General features: G+C 45.9%; 1 protein-coding gene across 1 annotated transcript in view; it reads left to right on the forward strand.

Moving 5' to 3' along the window:
• Positions 1–18,120, forward strand: part of SEPTIN7 (septin 7) — a 43,547-nt gene extending 25,427 nt beyond the window's left edge. Inside the window, exons 9-13 of the mRNA XM_020964405.2 lie at positions 3,308–3,359; positions 9,113–9,238; positions 14,713–14,848; positions 15,771–15,910; positions 17,017–18,120. Of these exons, the coding sequence (XP_020820064.2) occupies positions 3,308–3,359; positions 9,113–9,238; positions 14,713–14,848; positions 15,771–15,910; positions 17,017–17,056 (494 nt within the window). The 3' untranslated portion in view covers positions 17,057–18,120. The remainder of the gene's footprint in view (positions 1–3,307; positions 3,360–9,112; positions 9,239–14,712; positions 14,849–15,770; positions 15,911–17,016) is intronic.
• The last annotated feature ends 1,681 nt before the right edge of the window (positions 18,121–19,801 follow it).

The raw sequence follows: 19,801 nt of genomic DNA on the forward strand, positions 1-19,801 counted from the left end.
GTTCTCCACACTGGAGGCTGGATTTGTGGGGGATGAGGGGAGGTCCTGTAACAAGGACTCTTGTTCAGATGTGGCTCTACCAGATTCCTATGAGGCCCCTTCTCATTCTGAGCTCAGCACCTGCTGTGACTTAGAATCATGTCCTCTGGCCTGAAATTCTCTCCCAGGCGTTTCCTTCCCAACTTTGTCCTCCTGACTGTCACTGCCACTTAGATTACTTACTGGGTTGGTGGAACAATATCAGTCCAAATGGGCTGGTTCTTTGAGAATGTCATTATGCAAGCAGCAGCAGCACGTCTGCTCTCTGGCTTGTCTCTTCTTTCTTAGTCACATTTACAGACCCACAAGGATCTGGGGTGGCCAGATTTTACATCGGGCTCTGCTCTTTTCCCACCGGGGAAGTGACACTGCTGGGGTCCGTCTATACTTTTCCATTCTAGTTTACAAGTGAACTTCACCCCTAAGTTAACATTGCTTTTGGCACTATGTCTTTCTCCTTGGAAAGTTGATTGAATGTTTGCTTTTGGATCTAGTTCCTGGGGTGTTTGGCTGTTATGCATCTGTTCAGCTTTCTAATAAATGCAAAGAGTATCTTTTGTCCATTTCTGATTTTTCTGACTTGGCAAATGCCAGGAATTCTACATGAAGTTCATTTCATTTTTACAAAGAATTTATTCAGTGTTGAAATCCTTCCCTCTTTAAGAAAGTATTTAATGAGTCCAAGTGTGAAGTTCTGATCCCTAGTTTATTGTCCATAAACCCCAGCTTTCTGCCTGTCTTCAGCATCTTCTCTTATGCCACCTCTGTTTGTCCTGGAAGCCACTGGGTGACCAGGCACATGTTAACTCTCTTTGGAGGATCTCCCCAAGTTCTTTCCATCCTGATTCCCCTTACTGGTGGCTGCTCTCAAATCAATGAGCATGGCATGAGGTGAGATGACTAAGTGCCCACGACAGCTTCTGCCTACTCTTCCCCTGGCATCTTCGTGGAGAGCTTGCCAGCTAATGACCCCTTTGCCCTTTGGCCTTCATTGGTTGTGGGGCCTGCACAAGTTTGGTCTGATTCCTTTTGTCTTGAACAGGAGGAACAATTACATTTATCTTTATAAATGGTCTCAGAATGTGATGATTCTTAGTCTTTGTAGATGTGGGACTAGAAAGGGGGTGTCCTGAGCTCGAGGCCTCTCTGGGTGGGGGGGGGGAGAAGGGCCTACTTCTCTGAAGCCTGCAGGACCCTGCAGCCTCTGTGTCACAGTTGGTGTGTCCCTGAGAGTACAGTGCTTTCCTCTTACTCTTCTGTTGATGTCAGGAGATACAAGGGGTACAAGCTGTAGCCATGCTCTGTAGGACGGGGGCTGGGGGGGGGAAGGAGGAGACAGAGACGAGTGGGCATTTCCCCACTCCTAGTGACAAGATGAGGCTAAGAGACCCCAAGCTCAGGTTCTGTTGAACCTGGTGTCCTCATCTGTAAAATGAGTGTCAGATGAGGTAACAAAGTGCTACAGAGATGTATTACCCCAAGGTTTGTTGGTTTCTGCTTTTTATGGGGTGGGGGAAGGTAGAGAGGGAGAAAAGTGGGTTAAGGCTGGGGTTGCCTCTCCCCTGAAGAAAGGAAGAGGAAAAAAAAGAAGTCATTGAAATATTTACTTTAAAAGACAGTCAGACAGAAGGAAGGTGGAAATAAATCACTGATAGGACAACTTTGAAAGCTACATGTTGAATATGTTATGTATTTTAACAAGAGAAGCAAGCTTTCCAGACTACAGGGGAGCAATTTCATGTGCTGTCCTCTTCTTCTGTTCTATGCTTATGGAAATGCTCGTTTTATTTGGAGTTAAGTTCAAAGCAGTATCAGAACTTGAGAAAACAGAGCTGGGATGCTTATCTAGCAAGAGGGTAACAGTCCTTAACAGCTGGTGGGCTCTATGAGGTATTGAGAGGACTAGAGAAAGGCCCTCCCGACAGCCTGGGAGGGGCCTGGGTTTCTGTCCCAGCTTGGGTTGTGTTTCCCTTCTGGGTACTGGCCTCAGTTTCCTCAGCTGTAAAATGAGGGAGAGCAGGTGAGATGACTTCTGACATTGAAGGTCCGTTTTGTCATCTCAGGGCTGTGACGAGGGAAGGTCACATTCTTGGGGTTATGGACCCCTTGAAGTGTAACATCTCCCCCCCTTAAATCTGCAGAAAGGCTTTGCTGCCGGTTCACATCCCCAGGGGCCGGCCCATCTAGAACCATGCCCCAGCTTGACTCTTTCAAGTCTGCTGCTTTTGCACGTTAATTGGTTAGTCATCCACTTAAGGAGGCTTCAAGATTGTTTAAAGTGTAACAAGGAACACTGGATCCTCTTCTACTTTTCTTCCACCTCTAAACTTACTCTGAAAAGAAGCAGCAAACTGTCCTTCTTTTATCTGAGAGAATGAAACCATATTAAATGACAAAACAAAATGTAGCCTGATGTATGGTAAGGAGAAATGTTGGCTTTTACTGAAGTATGTGCCTGGCACGAAATGAAGGGAGCCTGAGCTTGCCCAAGAGTGCAGTGGGGTCTATGTGGAGAAGTTGGAGGTGGGATGGAGATCAGGCAATTTCAAGCATCTCCCAGAGTGACAAAGCCGTATCTTAGGTGCCATTAGGAGGGTGCATCATCATCCTTAGCCATATTCTAGCTAATATTATTTCTGTTCAAATATGGACTGGCTTGATGTTAGGTAAAGGCACATTTTAGGGGGGTAGAGACATAGGAAGAATGTTACAAATGGGCAGTTGGTCACATGAGGTTTCGTTACTGATGTGGATTGGTTATGATGTATTTGCACATTATGACACAGGAGCCATGACTAGGGTACCCTTAGGTGGCCCTGGCACTGATTGAATCAAAGCATGTTGGGTATGCATCTTCAAAAGCTGTGCCCTTTTTTGGGTGCGGGGTAATTGATACCATAACATCTAAATGGCCAGTGTTGTGGAAAGTTCAGTTCATTTCCTGAGGCGAAAAATACATTCAGAGTAATGCCGTTCTCTGCCAACCCAGAAAACGTATAAAGAGGAGTATCAGGTTTAACTTGCCTTTTGACATTTTTGGACTTAAGGTGTGAGAAAGCCAGAGGACATTTGGCCTCCTCATAGCTTGTCTGTCTTCAAAGAGCAGAGGAAACAACAGTTTTCCTTCTACTTGAACAGTGCTTGCCAGTTGTGGCAGGTCCTTAGTTTAAAAGAATTACTAGTAGCCATTGTGTTTTTGATCGGGATATTGAAAAAGCTTAGCATTCCTAAGTGAATTTACTTGGTGTATTCTGTGTTTTTCCTACAGTTGAAAATGGTGACCATTGTGATTTCACAATTCTAAGAAACATGTTGATAAGGTAAGTGTGAACAGTAACGTGGAATTGAAATAGATTCATTTAAAAAGCTGGAAAGGCCTAAGGGGCTGACTTCTCCAAATATCAGTTGTATTAAAAATGGGGATGGTGCTCATGGTTTACTGTACTGTTAATTAGTATACATTAGTTGTGCAGAGATGTTGTGATCTCTGCCCTGAGAGACCCAGTTTAGTTAGGACAAGAGAAGTAACCCAGTGGAAGAGTGAGAGGGTGACGTGATCACTGCATGGCAGCCAGTGTTGTTGCTGGTTGTGCCTTTTCTGATCTGTGACTTCCTTCCTTAGTCTGAGGCCTCCATCCATGGGCCCAGCAGAGCCCCTTCAGTCACTGCTGTTCATGCAGCGTTCTGGTGAGGAGCTCTTCAGAACTCAAGTGGAGAACAGCCATGGAAAACGGTGGCACCCTGGTAGCTTCATCTGTAGACAGAGCTTGGGCCCCACGCTCCCTCGCGCAGCCCTTCTGCCCGCCTGTCCTCCTTGGGCCTCTCTCATCAAGCTGAAATGAGAGGGCTGGACCAGACAGCACCTCTGTTCTGTTCTTTTCCTCCCTTTTTGATAAGGCAGTTGGGGTTAAGTGACTTGCCCAGGGTCACACAGCTAGTAAGTGTTAAGTATCTGAGATCAGATTTGAACTCAGGTCCTCCTGACTCCAAGGCCAGAGCTCTATACACTGCGCCACCTAAGCTGCGCCTGCCTCTCTGTTCTAACTGGTGCTTCGGTGACCTGCCGGAGATAGCACTCCAGTCTCTGGTCCATGGGTTCTCTGCCCCTTTGAGGCCTTCTTCCAACAAATTATTAATCACGTTGATGTTCACAAGATAACTCTCACAGCCCTCTGGTTACCAAGGACATAAAACAAGGCCATGTGTAGATGTACCCAGAGCATTCCCCTCCATCCCCTCCATCATGGAGAACATGTCCTGGGCAGAGTTCAAAGGGAAGAGAACCGCTTTGCCTGTGCTAAAGCCTTCCAGACGTTCCTCCTTGTGGTTAGAATCGTGCCAGTTTCATCAAGACCCAGAACACTATGCAGCTTGTGCAGGTTTTTAAATTCCTTGACCATTTAGAGGGTATCAACTTAGCAATAGATGGAGCATGCTTATTGTTTGGACTGACAGCTGTAGAGGGATAGTGAGCACAGAATTGAATATTGGACTGGATTGGAGGAACGTCACGGCCCTTTCAGTGCTCCCTGGCCAAGAGTCTGGACTCAGGCTTGGAATTTTGCCAGGGACACACCATGCTCAGGAGAGCGCTGCAGAGAGAGTTTGTCAAGATCGGAGCAAAGCATTTGATGACTTGTTCTTGTGGAGAAGATAGATGTGGTTTGGTACATTTAGACCGATTCAGAATTGTCTGAGTGGCTGGACTCCCAAGAGCGATTAGTCATTAAAAGTTCAGTGTCAGCTCAGTCGGAGGCCTCGATTGGTGTGCCCCAAGAAGCTGATTGATACGAATCAAAGTGTGAGTGTCTTCCATGTCAGATTATAGATGACCAAAAATCCCAGCAGCAGCTGGGGTGAACAGCTGCCAGTTCAGTCCTCTGATCCATAAGGGTTTTTGTCAGGATGAGATGGCCGGCTGAATTTAAGAAAATGAAATTTCATAGGAGTACGTGTAAAGGCTTATACTTGTTAAGCTTCAAGATTTTTAAAACCCAAATTGAAGGAGGTATGACCAGATGGCATTTTGTTGGAAAATTATCTGGGGGCTTTAGTGAAGTGAAATCTCTGTAAGAGGTAGCAGTGCTATCTTGCTACCAAGAACGCTCATATATTTTTCAGGAGTAAAGAAGTGTTCACTGCGCTATGCTGATTAGACCTCCCCAAGGATGATGTGTTCAGGTCTGGGCACCATATTTTAGGAATGATCAGCTGGAGAGCAAAAGGGTAACAGTAAGGGATATGGAAGGGACTCAGGGTCATGCCATCTGAAGATTAGGCAGCAAAATCAGAATAGAGGGAGAGGGTACACGGTAACTGTCTGCAGGTGTTTGAAAAGCATGTCAGACGGAGAAGGAAATGACAAACTGTTCCAGCATCTGTGCCAAGAAAACCCCCAAAATGGAGTCATGAAGAGTCAGACGCGATGGAATGGGAACAAGAGCATCGGGCAGAGGGGCAATGGAAGTGGCAGAGAGGTGGACTTAACAATGATGCAGGCAGCTCGTGATCCTGAAAGGACTGTTTGGGGGGTAGTGGGTTCCCCTTAGCGCTGTGGGCGAAGGCTCTGAGCGCTTGTTGCATAGGTTAGAGGGAGCATTGGTGTGGAGTTGCCTTTTGGACTTGGTGGAGTCCGAGGTCTCTTCCATCTAAACCACAGCAGAGCAGTGCTGGGGACTTTATCTAAGTCTGATAGAGTAGATTGACCCAGTGTTGAGAGAAGGGGAATCATTTGTGAAGTTTTGGAACTTTAGAGGTGGAGATTTATGAGCTCCTTAATCTAGGTACAGCTCACAGCTCACAGATACCTTCTGTTTAACTCTGTCCATGCCTTCCTAGAAGACTTCCCCTGGGGGCTCCCCCTATTGGCCAGGCACCCTCCTCGCATGAGGTGTGTACAGCTTCATCCAGCCTGTTCTTCCCTTGTCCTTTCATCTCACTGGAGGACCTACCCATCAAGCTATTTTTCTTGCCTAATTCTTGGGTCAAATTTGACAGACTGCTCACAACCCCTGTCCTTCTCCACGTTGTCCATTGGATGATTGGGCTCTTGCCTTGGTTCCAGAATTTACATCTCTATGGAAGAATTGTTAAAAAGATGGGCCTTTGTCATTAAAAGCACTTTTCCCAAAGGTGGCATTGTCTTCAGTTTTGGGCAGGTCCAGCTCATGGTCCATCCGGAATCTTTGTCCTGCAGGTGGATCAGCTCTGTTGCCTAGGCATTCTCCATCCATTTTTTTTTTTAAGGCAATTGGGGTTAAGTGACTTGCCCAGGGTCACACAGCTAGGGAGTGTCTAGTGTTTTGTCTGAGGCCAGATTTGAACTCAGCTCCTCCTGACTTCAGAGCCGGTGCTCTATCCTCTGTGCCACCTAGGTGCCTCACCATCCATATTTCTGCCCTGTGTGCCTACATAGGCCCAACTCCTTTAGCAGGCTAATCGGCTCGGTGAGGTCACCACAATGACAACCTAAAGATGGAAGAATCTGGGGAACCTCCCCATCTTCAGGGAATCCTTTTCCCATTGAGACTCCACCAAGATGGTGATAAACCCCTTTGCCAGGCTTGCACTTGCCTGTCTTATGTCTTGCCTGACATCAATAGCCAGTGCAGTCAGGCAGCAGTAGGCTTTTTTAACATGAGCACAGGGAGAGGAGTCTTGTGGACAGGGCATTTAAGGTGTTTTGCTCTACCAGATCAAATGCCTGAGCACAATGGGTTCTCATATCCTCTCCATTTTCCTTTAATTAGATTATAAAGATGGCTGTCTGCTGTTCTCTTCTCAGCCTTCAAGGATGCTCTTCATGTATGCGTGCAGGTTATTTGCATAAACATTTTAGATGGGAGAGAGTACGCATGTTTGAGACGGCTGGTGTTGATATTCGCAGTCGCCTTTTTTAAGTTGGGTGATTCCCCCCACCTCCATCCTCTCAGATATTCCAATGCTGTGAGCCAGTGTGAGAGGATGTGACATCTCCCTTTCTAATGTATAGCAGTGATGTTCACTGTGGAGGAACACAGTCAGAGTTAGCCAGTAGTGCTTGCCTACTTCACTGACTGAGGATGCCTGAATGATCTTCTGCCTTGTGCACAGGCATGTAACATTGTCAGCTCGACTTGGGGCACTTGGCCCAGCTTGCCTGGAGGTGCTGGGGTCGCTGGGAGCCATGGGAGTAGGGCTTTCGTGGGTGTCAGCCAGTGAGGCCAGGTCAGAGATAGGCTTGAACCTGATGCCAGTATGTGCAGGAGAATTCAGAAGCTGAGGTGATTAGCCTTGAGCTCAGTGGGCCCCACATTGCACTGATGTGGCCAGTGCTGTATTGGAACATTTCTTTCTGGCTTCTGGTCGGATGTCAGGCTCTTCCTTTGGCCGATTGGCTTCCAGAGGGCAGAAAACATTAAATGTGGAGGATGATTTGGGCTTTTTTGGTGGTATTCAATGATGAACATCTATCATTACTTTTCTGTGACCCTGTATTTTAATCATTGAGAAAGGTAGCATTTATTAAGCATCTACTTTGTGCTGGGGCTACAAAGAGAGGTCAAAGGCAGTCTCTGTTCTCTACGATCCCTCCCAATCTAGTGGGGCAGGCTGCATGCAAACAGCTAGGTACAAACAAGCTGCAGACCAGCTGAATTATGAGTAGTCTCGGAAAGCAGGCAGTAAGATGGAGGAGGACTGGGAAAGGCTTCCTGCAGAAGGTGGGGTTCTAGCTGGGAAGGAAGCTCAGAAGTGCATAAGGCAGGTGAAGGAAATAGAAAAAAAAAATCTGCTCCTTAGAAATTAAAAAACATTGATATTGACCCCAAAATAATAAAGAAATATTTCAGATTAGTGAGACTGATCAGCAAGCTTGGGTGCTGAGGAGATAGAGCCTGTGGAGCAGAACCCTCTCTAGCTCCGCTCAGCCAAGCTCAATCATTGGCAGGGCTCTTTTGGGCCCAAGTGCAGCCGGGGACCTGCAGAGCCTAATGTAATAATAGCAAGCACTTGAACACTTGGTTTGCAGTCTGTTTTTACCAATGTTATCTGCACAACAATCCTGAGAGGTGGTAGGGGCTATTATACCCATTTTACAGATGAGGAAACTGAGGTCCAGAGGGTTTTAAGGGTGGGAGTAAGTGTGTCCAAGTCTTAATGACTTCAGGTCCAGCAGTCTCTCTGCCTCAGAAGCATGAGGGGCGATGGCATCACGTTGCTTCTTCTATAACTTTTTGTTCTTGTTAAAGGTAGATTGAAAGTGATCGTTTGTTTTCTTTAGAAAAGGTGAACATGCGCTTTAAAGGAAGGTGTGGAATTACTCATTATAATCAGCAAACTCTTGTGTGAGACTGTATTTTGTCTCGTTAGAATTTTTTTTTTGGTACCATAGTTGGAGTGGTTTTCTTTCTAGTTGTCACTGGGGGCCTCACTGCTATAGGCTTGGTAATTCTCACCCAGGCAATACAGTAGATAGAATGTAGGGCTTGGAGACTGAAAGCCCTGAGTTCAAATTTGACTTCAGATGCTTGCAAGCTCTGTGATCTTGGATAAGTCACTTAATGGTTCTCAGCCTCACTTTCCTCATCTGTAAAATGGGAATAGTACTTACCTCCCTGCGTTGTTACAGGCTCAAATTGGATAGTATCTGAAAAGTGCTTTGCAAACCTTAAAGGGATACTCGAGTGCTGGCTGTTGTTACCATTGTTGTCGTCACTGGCTCTGGGTCGGGCCTCTTCTTTTTCTGCTGTGAGCTGGGCAAGCTGAGCTGTGAGGTCCCTTCATTCCGCATATGGGGCGCCGAATGGCGTCCAGTAGCACCTCCCATTAGGAAGCCTCCTGTAGCCTGAGTTACAACCTTTTGGAAGTTTCTCTGAATTACTAGCACGCCAGTTTAGTGAGCTGTCTGTCGCCTTGTACAGTTCTCTGGTGGTAGGGGCGGAGTTTGGGGAAATCAGCCACCCAAAACACGCTCTCCAACCCCCTGGGCTTCGTCTATTAAAAGGAGGGGTCTGGGAAGTTTGGTTTTGCAGCTGTTTGAAATGTTTGTTGAAAGCCGGAGCCCATGTCACTAGTGGTCTCTTTGTCATGACAGAACCCACATGCAGGATCTGAAGGATGTCACCAACAACGTGCACTATGAGAACTACCGAAGCCGGAAGCTTGCGGCCGTGACCTACAATGGTGTGGACAACAACAAGAGCAAAGGACAGCTGACCAAGTGAGCGGGCTGGTGGGGGTGGGGCGCCGGCCTCCTTTGCAGTCATCTCCTGCCAGTGACAGGAGGCTGCTCCTCCCCACCATATAGCTTAGCAAGGCTTTAGTCCATTGCTTACTGTGGAATTGTGGGAGAGGATGAAGTTTTGTCTACTGACATTGTAAAGGCTTTCTCTTCACTTGCCACTCTCCTTAGACATCTTATATCATGCATTTCATAAAGCCCTTCCCTGGCCCCCTGGCCCTTCTTTACTGTTGGATAAGTCACTTCAGAGCAATCGTTAGAATGGACCGTGTCCTTTGGAAGGAAATGACTTGGCCAAAGCCACATAGGTAGGAATGAGCAGAACTGGAATTCAGGCTTGGATCCTCTGGCTTCAGCCCCGTGGCCCTCTCCTTCGGGTGCCCTGCAGCTTCTTTCTGACAGAGCTGCTACTGGACCCTGGCATTTGCCTTTTTGTTCATCATCTCTGCATGTCTGAGTAACTCTGTAGAGAAAGGGACCTTAGCATTAGGTTTGCCTTGGCTTTGCCGGGCAGTCCCTGATACCCTACAGGACAACCAGAGTACATGACTAGTGAGTCCCAGTCTATGCCCCGTCCCATCTTCTCTGTTTCTTTCCCTCTCTGCTCCCTCCTTAGCATTCTATGCAGATAGAGCAGGCAGGCTCATTGTGGTCCATCTGTTGTCTCCCAGGACTCTCTGCCTTCACACCTTCTCCACCCTTGTTCTGCAGCTGGATGGGAAGGCTGCCAGTGATCTCTTTGCAATGATGCCAGCCACCAATTAGGAGAAAAGCCCAGTGAACTTTTAAGTATTGTCCAAGGGCCAGAAGAAAGACGAATTCATTCACAAAGTGTTACCTAAGGTTCTTTTTTATGTGAAATTTAAGCTTGTTTTTCTTGTTGATCAGAGCCATACTCGGATCTAGGCTCCCCAGCAATTCTCAATCTCCACATGAACTTGAAGGTGAAATGACACGCCCCCTTTTACAACAAGGCTCTCTTTTGCCTACTCCAGATTCAGTCAGGATCTTTTTCTTTTTTGTTCAGAAAGGCATGTTTTTACTTTCCAGAATCATACCCAGATTAAATTATCCTGTTTTTCTGCTGATTCTATCCTACTGTTGAGCTGGAGCTATTCAGATAGGATCGAAACATTGAAGGTGTTTCTTCTGATTTCCATGAGGAAATTTCCGTCATGATTTCCATCGTCTTTTATTTAAATTTATTTAGATTTAAATTAATTTAGATAATAAATGCAAGTTTATATAATAAAATAAATATAAATTTATTTAATTTGCATTGAGCACAGTAGGTATTTTATAATTCATTTTCCTACTGCAATCCCAGGAATCTTTCAGCCTGAACCAGGGTTCCCTCTTTGAGCTGCCATTTGGGGACCCTGCAGGGTTTTTCTTTGATCATTGATTCTGAAAGGGTGATATGCACATGAAAAAAAGGGGCTATTATGCAGGGCTCTGATGGGCAGTTAGAAGTAGCACCAGTAGTAGTATCAGGTGTGGAGACCCTTCCTCAGTCTTAATTTCATTTGCGCCTTTCTTCTACATTGCTGGGTATTTTAAAACATTTAAAGTATCAAAACAACCGTGCACAATTAAAACTCACATTTTTGCTTTTTGTTCAGATTAAATGAAGTTGTACATTTGTTATGAGTTTTTTTGCCCCACTTTGCATGGTCCCCCTAAGTGTTAGAGGCCCAGTCCCGTATGTGGCCTCGAGAAGTCACTTCTAAGCTGGTCCTGCTCAGCTGTGAAATGAACCATTTGAGGCAATAGCCCAAGGTCCTCTTGTCTTCAGGATTCTTTGATTTTTGTGACTTGATCACAAAACATTATCATCTTCACAGTTTCTAAATAGAACTGGTGATAAATTAGCAAAAATATCAACACTGGCTTTGCTAACTGTTGGTGGCTGTTAACCAGTTTGGAACACCTATCAAAATCCCATTCTAAATGCATTCTTTTCAGAATTCACGAGATTATTTTTGTTCTTTTAAGTGGGAATTTACATATATGTAAATATGATTTTTAAGAAGCATTTGCTTCTTAAGCTTGTAAAATCTGATGTCCAAATCACTCATTCAACTTGTCTCTCCAGTATTACTGACGATTTGTTACTCAGCCCATTCGCTGGCTTTCCTGACCTCTCTGCAGCACTGCATGAGCCACTGTTTTCTCCTTAGGTTTTTGCATGTGTTTCTCTGTTCCCCTCTCACCTGTCTGACCTCACTCACCTCTTTATCTCTCCTGGGCCGTTTCCCTCTGTTTCTGTCTCTCGCCATTGGCCTCCTTTGCTCACAAGGGCTAAATTATAATCTCCCCGCAGGATCTTTCCCTCCGCCTTGCACCCTTCTCCCGCCTCCCTGGATGTTCTGCAGTCACCCCAAACTCACTGTTACCTTTCCCCTGAGGCTCTCCTTTTCCTTATATCCCTGTATCCTTCTGGGCTGCTGGCACCTTCTACTCACCTTCACCTTCAGCTCTTCACTTGCCTTCCCCTGCCCCAAAATTAATAGTCACTGGATTATAGCTTTAGAGGTGGAGGGACAGGGCACTTTGGGAGGGCCACCTAGCCCCAATCTCTTCTTGTGGTATGGGAAAACTGAGGCTCAACCAGTGACTGTCAAAGGCTGCAATTGAACTCAGGCCCTCTGACTCCAGTGCCGTTTCCTTTGCCTTGGCACTGGGGATGCAGAGACAGAGCCGACGTGCATCCCTTGCCTTTGGGACCTTTCATTCTTCTGGGAGATGCAGCATATAAATAGGTAGGACTATACAAAGTAGCCTGGGAAAGCAGGAGCAGCACAGAAGTGCTGTGGGTGTCAGAAGTGGCCTTCGTCCTTGTTTGAGCTGAGCCTTGACAACAGAGGGAGCGAGGGGTTCCAAGAGTTGGAATGGAGGAGGGAAGGCATGCCAGGCAGAAGGACTTGATTGCAAAAGCATGGAGGGTGGGAGGTGGCATGGCGTGTTCATCACGTTGTACGGCGAGTTGGCCAGTTTGACTAGAATGTAGCATATTTGATCAGGTATTCAGTTTTGTGAAATGGGCATGATGCTTCAGAAGAAAGAACCCAGAAGTGATAGCAGCATCGGAGAAAAAAAGTCACTTTTCCCCCGTGACCTTCAGCCCCAGAACACAGGCACCTCCCACCCCCAGTGTGCAAACATGGGTTGTATGTGGTGCCTACAAGTGGGAGACACAGGGATTTGGGGAACCCCAGTGTTGAGTGTTAGGCATTCAGACAGGCTCCCGCAGGTCTGCAGACACTTTCCCGCTAGGTTAAGGCATTGTTCTTGAATGTCTGCGTTAATTAGATTTTTAGAAGACAGAATTTAAAAGGGACGTCACTGACGAGAAGTCATTTTGAACACTCACCATGCATGTGAAATAGGCACAAAACTTGGCGCACTTTCTCAGCCCCTCTTCATAGTCCATTCAATACCGTCACGTTGTAGCAATGTAGTAAATGACATCATGAAGAGATTTTTGGTTTTGATGGCAGAACCTTCATCTTTAGGTATGTGGAGTCCGAGTGTGTCTGAAACTTGTTGCTTTTGGTATCTATGGTTGACTTCGAGTATGTTCTGTGTTTTTTGTTCTTTTAGATTTGACACAGTTAAAGGCATGTAAGTGGTCATTTAAATTTCTGCAGACTTAAGCAGTTTTAGTCCCTAAGAATTTTTAATGCCTAAGTATAGAAATGAACATAGAACTGAAAGAATTGGCAGTTTTTATATTAGCCCTTGTGAGCATCTTCAAGAACAGGTTATCCACCAGCGGGATTTTTCATTCCCTTGCCTCACCCCCCCCCCACTCCCCCCTTAGTTCAGATTGTTTTCAACAACAAAATTGAACAAATATTTGTTGAGTACATGTAGTTAGCTGGGTGCAAGGACACAATCCATGTATCGAAGCATTTTCAGATTTGAAAGGTTTTCCTAAAAAGCCCACAGCTAAGTGTTTTACAGATATGATCTCATTAGATTCTCAAATGTCAAGTTACACTTTACACGGAATGGATACTTACTAACTACAGTCTTTTTTAGATATAAACCCTAGAAAAATTTTTGTCCTGTTTTTGCAAATTGGCTTCTCCTCCTTGAAAAAATGGTTTTTATAAACACATTTTTAACATGTGGGGCGATGTGTCTACCCTTTTCCAGGAGAGTTTTATCTGAATTTGAACCTTTACTGCCCTTTTGCCAGCCATACACATGTATCATTCTTGTAGAAGCTGGTCACATTCAGATCCCATGTGAATTTTAGGAGCACAAAGCAGGCCAGACTGGCATTTACATGAATTAAATCTATTACTGGAGCTGGAATATTTGAATGATTTTTAAGTGGTCACTTTTGTATTAGTCTCTCAGGAGTCTACCCACTGTCTAATTCTTTCCCTTGCTGGGCCCTTCCCTTGTCCTCATGGCGAGGATTCAGAGTTGACCTGTATGTGCTCAAGGCTGGGCTCCCCACCTTTGAGGCCCCATAGCAGCCCAGAGTGCTGAGCTTCCATGGCAGAAGCCTAAGTTAAAGGTGGCCATATCCGTGGCCTTGTGTGCAGGTTTTTTCTTCCATGTTGAAAATGAACTTTGACAGATGTGTTCTTGTACTCCTTTGTAGCCCTTTTGTGTTTGGGTCACCAAGGAAGGAGGCTTTGTTAGGAAACTCAGAAATCTCTCCCTAAGGATATCGTGTTTTTAAAAAAAAAAAATCCTGAAAGTGAGATGGCGGCAGGAAAGGGGAGAGGGAGGAGGAGAAGGGAAACTGTGAATCTGCAGAAATGATCAGAGAGGATGCTGTGAGGGGCAGGCCTGGCTCTGGGGGCTGACTTTCAGAGGGTCAGAATTGCACTTAGGAGTTAAGAAAGCTCACAGCCCTGGGTGGTATCATCATCTTAGAACAGTCAATAGGAGTTACTTACAATTTTAATATTTAAATGAGTGAATATGTGTTAGTTTGGTTTAATGTCAGTGTACTCCCCTCTTCCCCTCCTCCCCCAGAGAAAAGAAAAACCACAACGTTTTTTAATCATTCCAATTTCCCCCAGGTGACCTTTGAAACCTTCTCATCTCTTCTAGTGTGCTGTGCTTGTCCTGTCTTGTATGTAAAGGCCATCCTTATGCTTCCACACGCCATCAGTTGAAGCCCTCTTGGGTCTGCCTTTGTTTTTTATACCGAAATCAGGGGAAGTATTTTGGAAGGTTCTAGATGAACCAACACATTATAAGAGATTTTTGATCACGAGTAAGCTTTCAAAATAGAAAGCCTTTGAACAGTCATCATCATCATGCACTGAAGTAGCGTCGGACCAATTTCAAGAAGAGGAACATTCATAAACTTACTTTCAAAAACCCGAGGGAGATTGAGCCCTGCCACGTTAGCCGTGGCCATCTCCGTTGTGTGTTGTGTCTTCCCGTAGTTAACGAGCCAACCTCTGGTTTTGTTGCGTTGGCAGGAGCCCCCTGGCCCAGATGGAGGAAGAAAGAAGGGAGCATGTGGCCAAGATGAAGAAGATGGAGATGGAGATGGAGCAGGTGTTTGAGATGAAGGTCAAAGAAAAAGTGCAGAAGCTGAAAGACTCGGAAGCTGAGGTATTCTTCCTAAAGTGCCACCACCTCATTTTGGGCAGGGAGGACCATTTCAGTGACCAGCAACTGAGAGTTTATAAACTTCATTTTCATTTCTAGTTTTTACCTTTTCCAATAAATCTTGTACCAAAGCCAACAGTTTGAGTTTCTTTCTACTCCTGCCCTGTAGGATGACAAAGCCCAACATTTCTTAAGAATGGTGGACGCAGAGGCCACCCCAATCCTGGCAGAGATTGCCATCAAGATCTAGGATTGAGCTGGAGTTCTCCCCATCCAGAATTTATTTAAGGAGGCAAAAGGTCTTTCCCAAAGTGTAAAGGTCATTGATGACCAAACTTACCATGCTTCAAAGCATGACAGTGTATGATGAGGCAGGCGCTCAGAGGGAGGTCAGCCCAGGGAGGGGCCTTCCTCCCGCCTGCCAGGGAAGGGCCCTGTGCCATTGCTGTGGGTCCTCCAGCCCCCCTCCTTCCTGCCACCCTTTGCAAGGTGTTAGCGTGTGAGGCCAGGTACATCCTGTAGAGGGAATGGCCTTGGAAAAAGGTGCCTCGAGGCCCCTTGTCAGTGCCTGTGGCCCAGCAGTCCTGCACATGTTGTGATTGAGCAGCACGGCTTTTCTGGTTCCCTGAGAACATGGCGGCCCTCGAGGGCTTACCTAAAATGTGATCTAGGGCTCAGTGCTCGCCGGGCACCATGAGCCCAGCCTCGCAGGCGCTGTGGGCAGGGCACCACCTCCCTTGTCGAAGGGGATCTGTCTCCTATTTGGAGTGTTGTGTAGACGTTACTCTAGTAATGAGACCCGTTTGTGATTTTTGGTGGGGCGAGGGCTCCCCTGAAGTCGTAGGTCCTTGGTGTACATATCAAGGCAGTTTCACTTGTTGCCTCTTCTGATTTCTTCAGTTTCTTCAATTCTTTTGTCATTTAGCTCCAGCGGCGTCATGAGCAAATGAAAAAGAACCTAGAGGCTCAGCACAAGGAATTAGAGGAAAAACGGCGTCAGTTTGAGGATGACAAAGCCAACTGGGAAGCTCAGCAGCGTATTTTGGAACAGCAGAACTCTTCCAGGTAACTAAGCTATTTTTTTCCAGGAGCTTTGGAAAGATGAGTGGCATTTGCAGCTGAGCGGAAGCTCCTCGGTGTTGGAGCTTGGGGCTTGTGTCTGTATGTTTGATGACTGAGGCCCAGGAGGTCAGATAGCATATTTACTCTCCAGCCTCCCCAGCCGGAGGAGGGAGTTCCCCAGGAAAAGCAGCACCCTTCTCAGGAGGCGTCGGGTTCCTTGTCATGGCAGACGTCGGTCTCTGCTTCTGTACCTTCAGTTCGGGGCAGGAAATCTGGAGCACCTGCAGACCTTTGTAGGGGAGCGGATGTGTCCATGGGAGACTGGGGGCCGGCCAGGCTGACATCAGAGGCCTGGCTCTGCCTTTGTGACTCTGCTCTTGGGGCTGCAGTTTCTTCCTCTGAAATGAGGGTGTTTGGCTTCAGGGGCTCTTCAGACTCCTTGTGACTTGAAGCCTGTGATCCTGTAGATGCGGTAGTGCGCAAGAAAACAAAGTGCTTTGGGAGTCCGATGAGGAAAGGTCATTTCTGGGATGGAGGCACTGAGTCAGCATTTGAATCGAGCTCTAAATACTGGGGGGAGCCTTTGTGGGCCGGAGGGGGGAGTCTGGTTTAGTGGGAATCTTGGGACGGCTGGACGGAGGGTGGGGAGGGCGGCTGGGAGGTCAGATCATACAGACAGGAGCAGAGACAGCAGAACGTGGGATAGCGCCTCTGGGACCCTCAGTGTCTTCATCTGTCAGCAGAGGGGCTGGGGTTAGGTGGTTTCTAGGACCCCTAGCACCGTCTTGGCCCAGTATCATTGGTCAGAAGACCAGCAGCTGAGAGTCCTGGGTAGGCCCCTTCTCTCCGAGGCTGTTTGTGCTGCTCACTATGCTGGGTAACCTGGGTGGGGGTGTGTGGCAGCACCCCGAGTCTGTAAGGGAGGGCGGGAAACTCTGGACGGGGTCTGGCCAAGAGTCTGGTCAGCTAGCTGCATGCGGGCTCTTGAAGGAGCTGGTGCTGATGAGGATGGAGGCTCTGCGGGTGGTTTGAGCACTGCCGAGCAGGACTTAGCCTGTGGCGAGTCAGCCAATTGGTGCTGACCTTGGACTCTCTTTTTCCTTTTCTAGAACTTTGGAAAAGAACAAGAAGAAAGGAAAGATCTTTTAAAGCCATTAGTGACCACCAGTTCTGTATTAGTTGCCAGTATGCCAGCCTGGACGTCAATGTTTGTTGGATCCGTTTGACCAATTTTGCACCATTTGTATCCATAATGATGGATTTAACAGCATGACAAAGTGTTTTTTTTCCCCCGGTTGATGGAGATTAAGATGCCTTGAATTGCATAGCGGTGTCATGTACTTAGAAGGATACATCTCTGAGTACCTTCCAATTTTTCTTTTTTTTAAACAGATGTCTTCACTTTAATGCAAGAGAACATTTTACTGTTGTACAATCATGTTCTGGTGGTTCGATTGTTTACAGGATATTCCAAAATAAAAGGACTCTGGAAGGTTTGCGTGGAGGAGAAATCGCCATACTCTGATACAAACTATGCTTCTCTCTCTCTCTGTCTCTCTCTCTGTCTCTCTCTCTCTCTCTCTCTCTCTCTCTCTCTCTCTCTCTCTCTCTCTCTCTCTCTCTCTCTCTCAGAATTCTCCGCAGATGAGAACGTGACCTAGTCTAACACAGCTGACCCTCTTTTTTGACACTTCCATTGTTTAAAAATACACATGGAAAAAAAAAACCCTATAAGCTTTCAGTGCACCTAAAGCTTTTTATAACAGCCCTTTCTTGTTTTGGATTCTTTAAATATATGCTCTTCTCAATTTAGTGACTTCTTTAGCCAAAAGACTCTCATTACTGCTTCATTTTTGTAATAACATTTAAATTTAGATATTTTCCGTATATTGGCCCTGCTAAAATAGAATATAGCGTCTTTCATATGGTAGGAACCAGTGAGTCAAACTTTCCTTTTAACTCCGTTTTTACACTTTATGGTAAGTAGCAGGAAAAAGGCATTCATAGGTCATTTCTAGACAAAAACGTGGAGTTAATGACCAACTTGTTTCTACCTGTGTGCAGTCTCTTCCTTATTTTACTAGAAATGGGAATCATGGCCTCTTGAAGAGAAAAAAGTCACCGTTCTGCATTTAGCTGTATTCATATATTGCATTTCTGTATTTTTTGTTTGTATTGTAAAAAGTCACATAATAAACACTATTGTGATGTAACAGTTTGGTCTGAAGTAGTTGGCAACTAATCATTGCGGGGCAGTGATCTTGGGTGGGGCTGTCCTTGGTGATCGATCCCTGGGTCTCGTGTGTGGGTGCATTTGGCTCGTTTTCAGGTGGCTCTGAGTTGTTTTTCTGTTTCAAGGAGAAACCCATTATTATCTCCTTACCACTGACTTAGCCACATTACTTTCTTTGAAGAAAATGGCCAATTCATATTCAATATAGTCACATATTCCTAGAGCATTGATTTTAGCTGTTTTATAAATGTTACAAATTTCTGCTTATTTTTTCTTCCTGTGCTGTTTTGCATATAATAAAATGTCACCCAATTTTATCACTTTGGATATTGGGGAGATTCTTTTGGGTGGGTTTGTTTGAATGTGCCCTTCTTTTGTTGGGATTAGTTATTCAAGGGAAGTGAACGCAAAGATGGGATTCAGCATAACTGTGGCCATTTTGGCTTGTCTCAAAGAGGATGTTGCCATTTCTCAGACTGGGGCAGTACCACCCTGCCTGCTGTCGGTGGGCCGAGTCACTGTATCTTCACTTTAGAAAATCATCTTACTATTGAGTGCATTTTAAGCAGTAAAATCTCCCCAACACTACTTTTAAACACAGAACTCAGGAATGCATTTTGAGTGACAAAAACAAAAGTTCACTTTTCCTGTAATACTTTAAAGGTTAAAGATTGTAGCCTTCACATCAAAGCTCTGAAGTAGGTAAAAATATTTTAACTGTTTCGTAAATGAAGAGGAGCTCAGGGTGTGATTCAGGTCATATCACTGAGAAGGGAGCAAGGCCAGAAAGCTGACTCAGATCTCAGTGCTTCTTCACGCCATGCCACTGTGATAACGGCAGACTTTTATATCCATTTGATAGCATAAGTAAAGTGGCTTGGAAAACTCCCTTGTGCCACTGCCCACCCACCCACCAAGACACACCAGTTGCCAAAGTCCATTTCACAACAAGGCTTGTCCTGTGCAAAGCTGCAGATGCCTCTCTGGCCAAGCGGAATATCTGAAGTTTCTCAAAAGAATTTACTATTTCGGACTTTATTGGCCAGGGTGAAGTTTGAAGAAGTTAAGTAGGCATGTGCTGTGTGTAAGGTGCTGTGCCGGGTACTGGCGACACAAGGTGAGAGCCCCCTCCTCTCGGGTGAGATGACATTCTACTGAGGGAGATGATAGATTAAAACTCTAATACCAAGTGTGGTTTTGGTGGCAAGTTACTGGTAGCTAAGGGACTCAGGACAAGGTAACCTGACTTGCTTACCTTGTATGAAGGGCTTTAGAGAGTACACAGTAGATGCTGATTTTGTTTGTTTGATACTCAAGGTAGAAGGAGCTACTGGGATTTACTATGTAGGGGCAGCGTGGTCTGACTTGTCCTTTTAAATATTTTCCACTGTGTGGAAGGGGGAGAGAGACTCCTATTCTCTGCTTGTTGGAAGGTCTGGTTTCCTTACCAGTTTCCCCAGTTCCTGGTCTGTGCCCTAGGCAAATTCCTTCATGTCTGTTACATATATGCTTTCTGTGGGTCTGCAGAAAGACCTGCCATCTTCCTCGGTTCAATGCCAGCTTCTTGCGAGCTTTGGTCTCTGCAGGTTCTTAACAGGGGTTGGTTAAGCCAAACAGGCTCAAAGATGCTGTTGTAGCCCAGGGGAGAGAGAAGGGTCTGA

This window comes from Phascolarctos cinereus, unplaced genomic scaffold (genome assembly GCF_003287225.1).
Source record: "Phascolarctos cinereus isolate Bilbo 61053 unplaced genomic scaffold, phaCin_HiC Scaffold_4;HRSCAF=312, whole genome shotgun sequence".
In the NCBI taxonomy this organism is placed as follows: Eukaryota; Metazoa; Chordata; class Mammalia; order Diprotodontia; family Phascolarctidae; genus Phascolarctos; species Phascolarctos cinereus.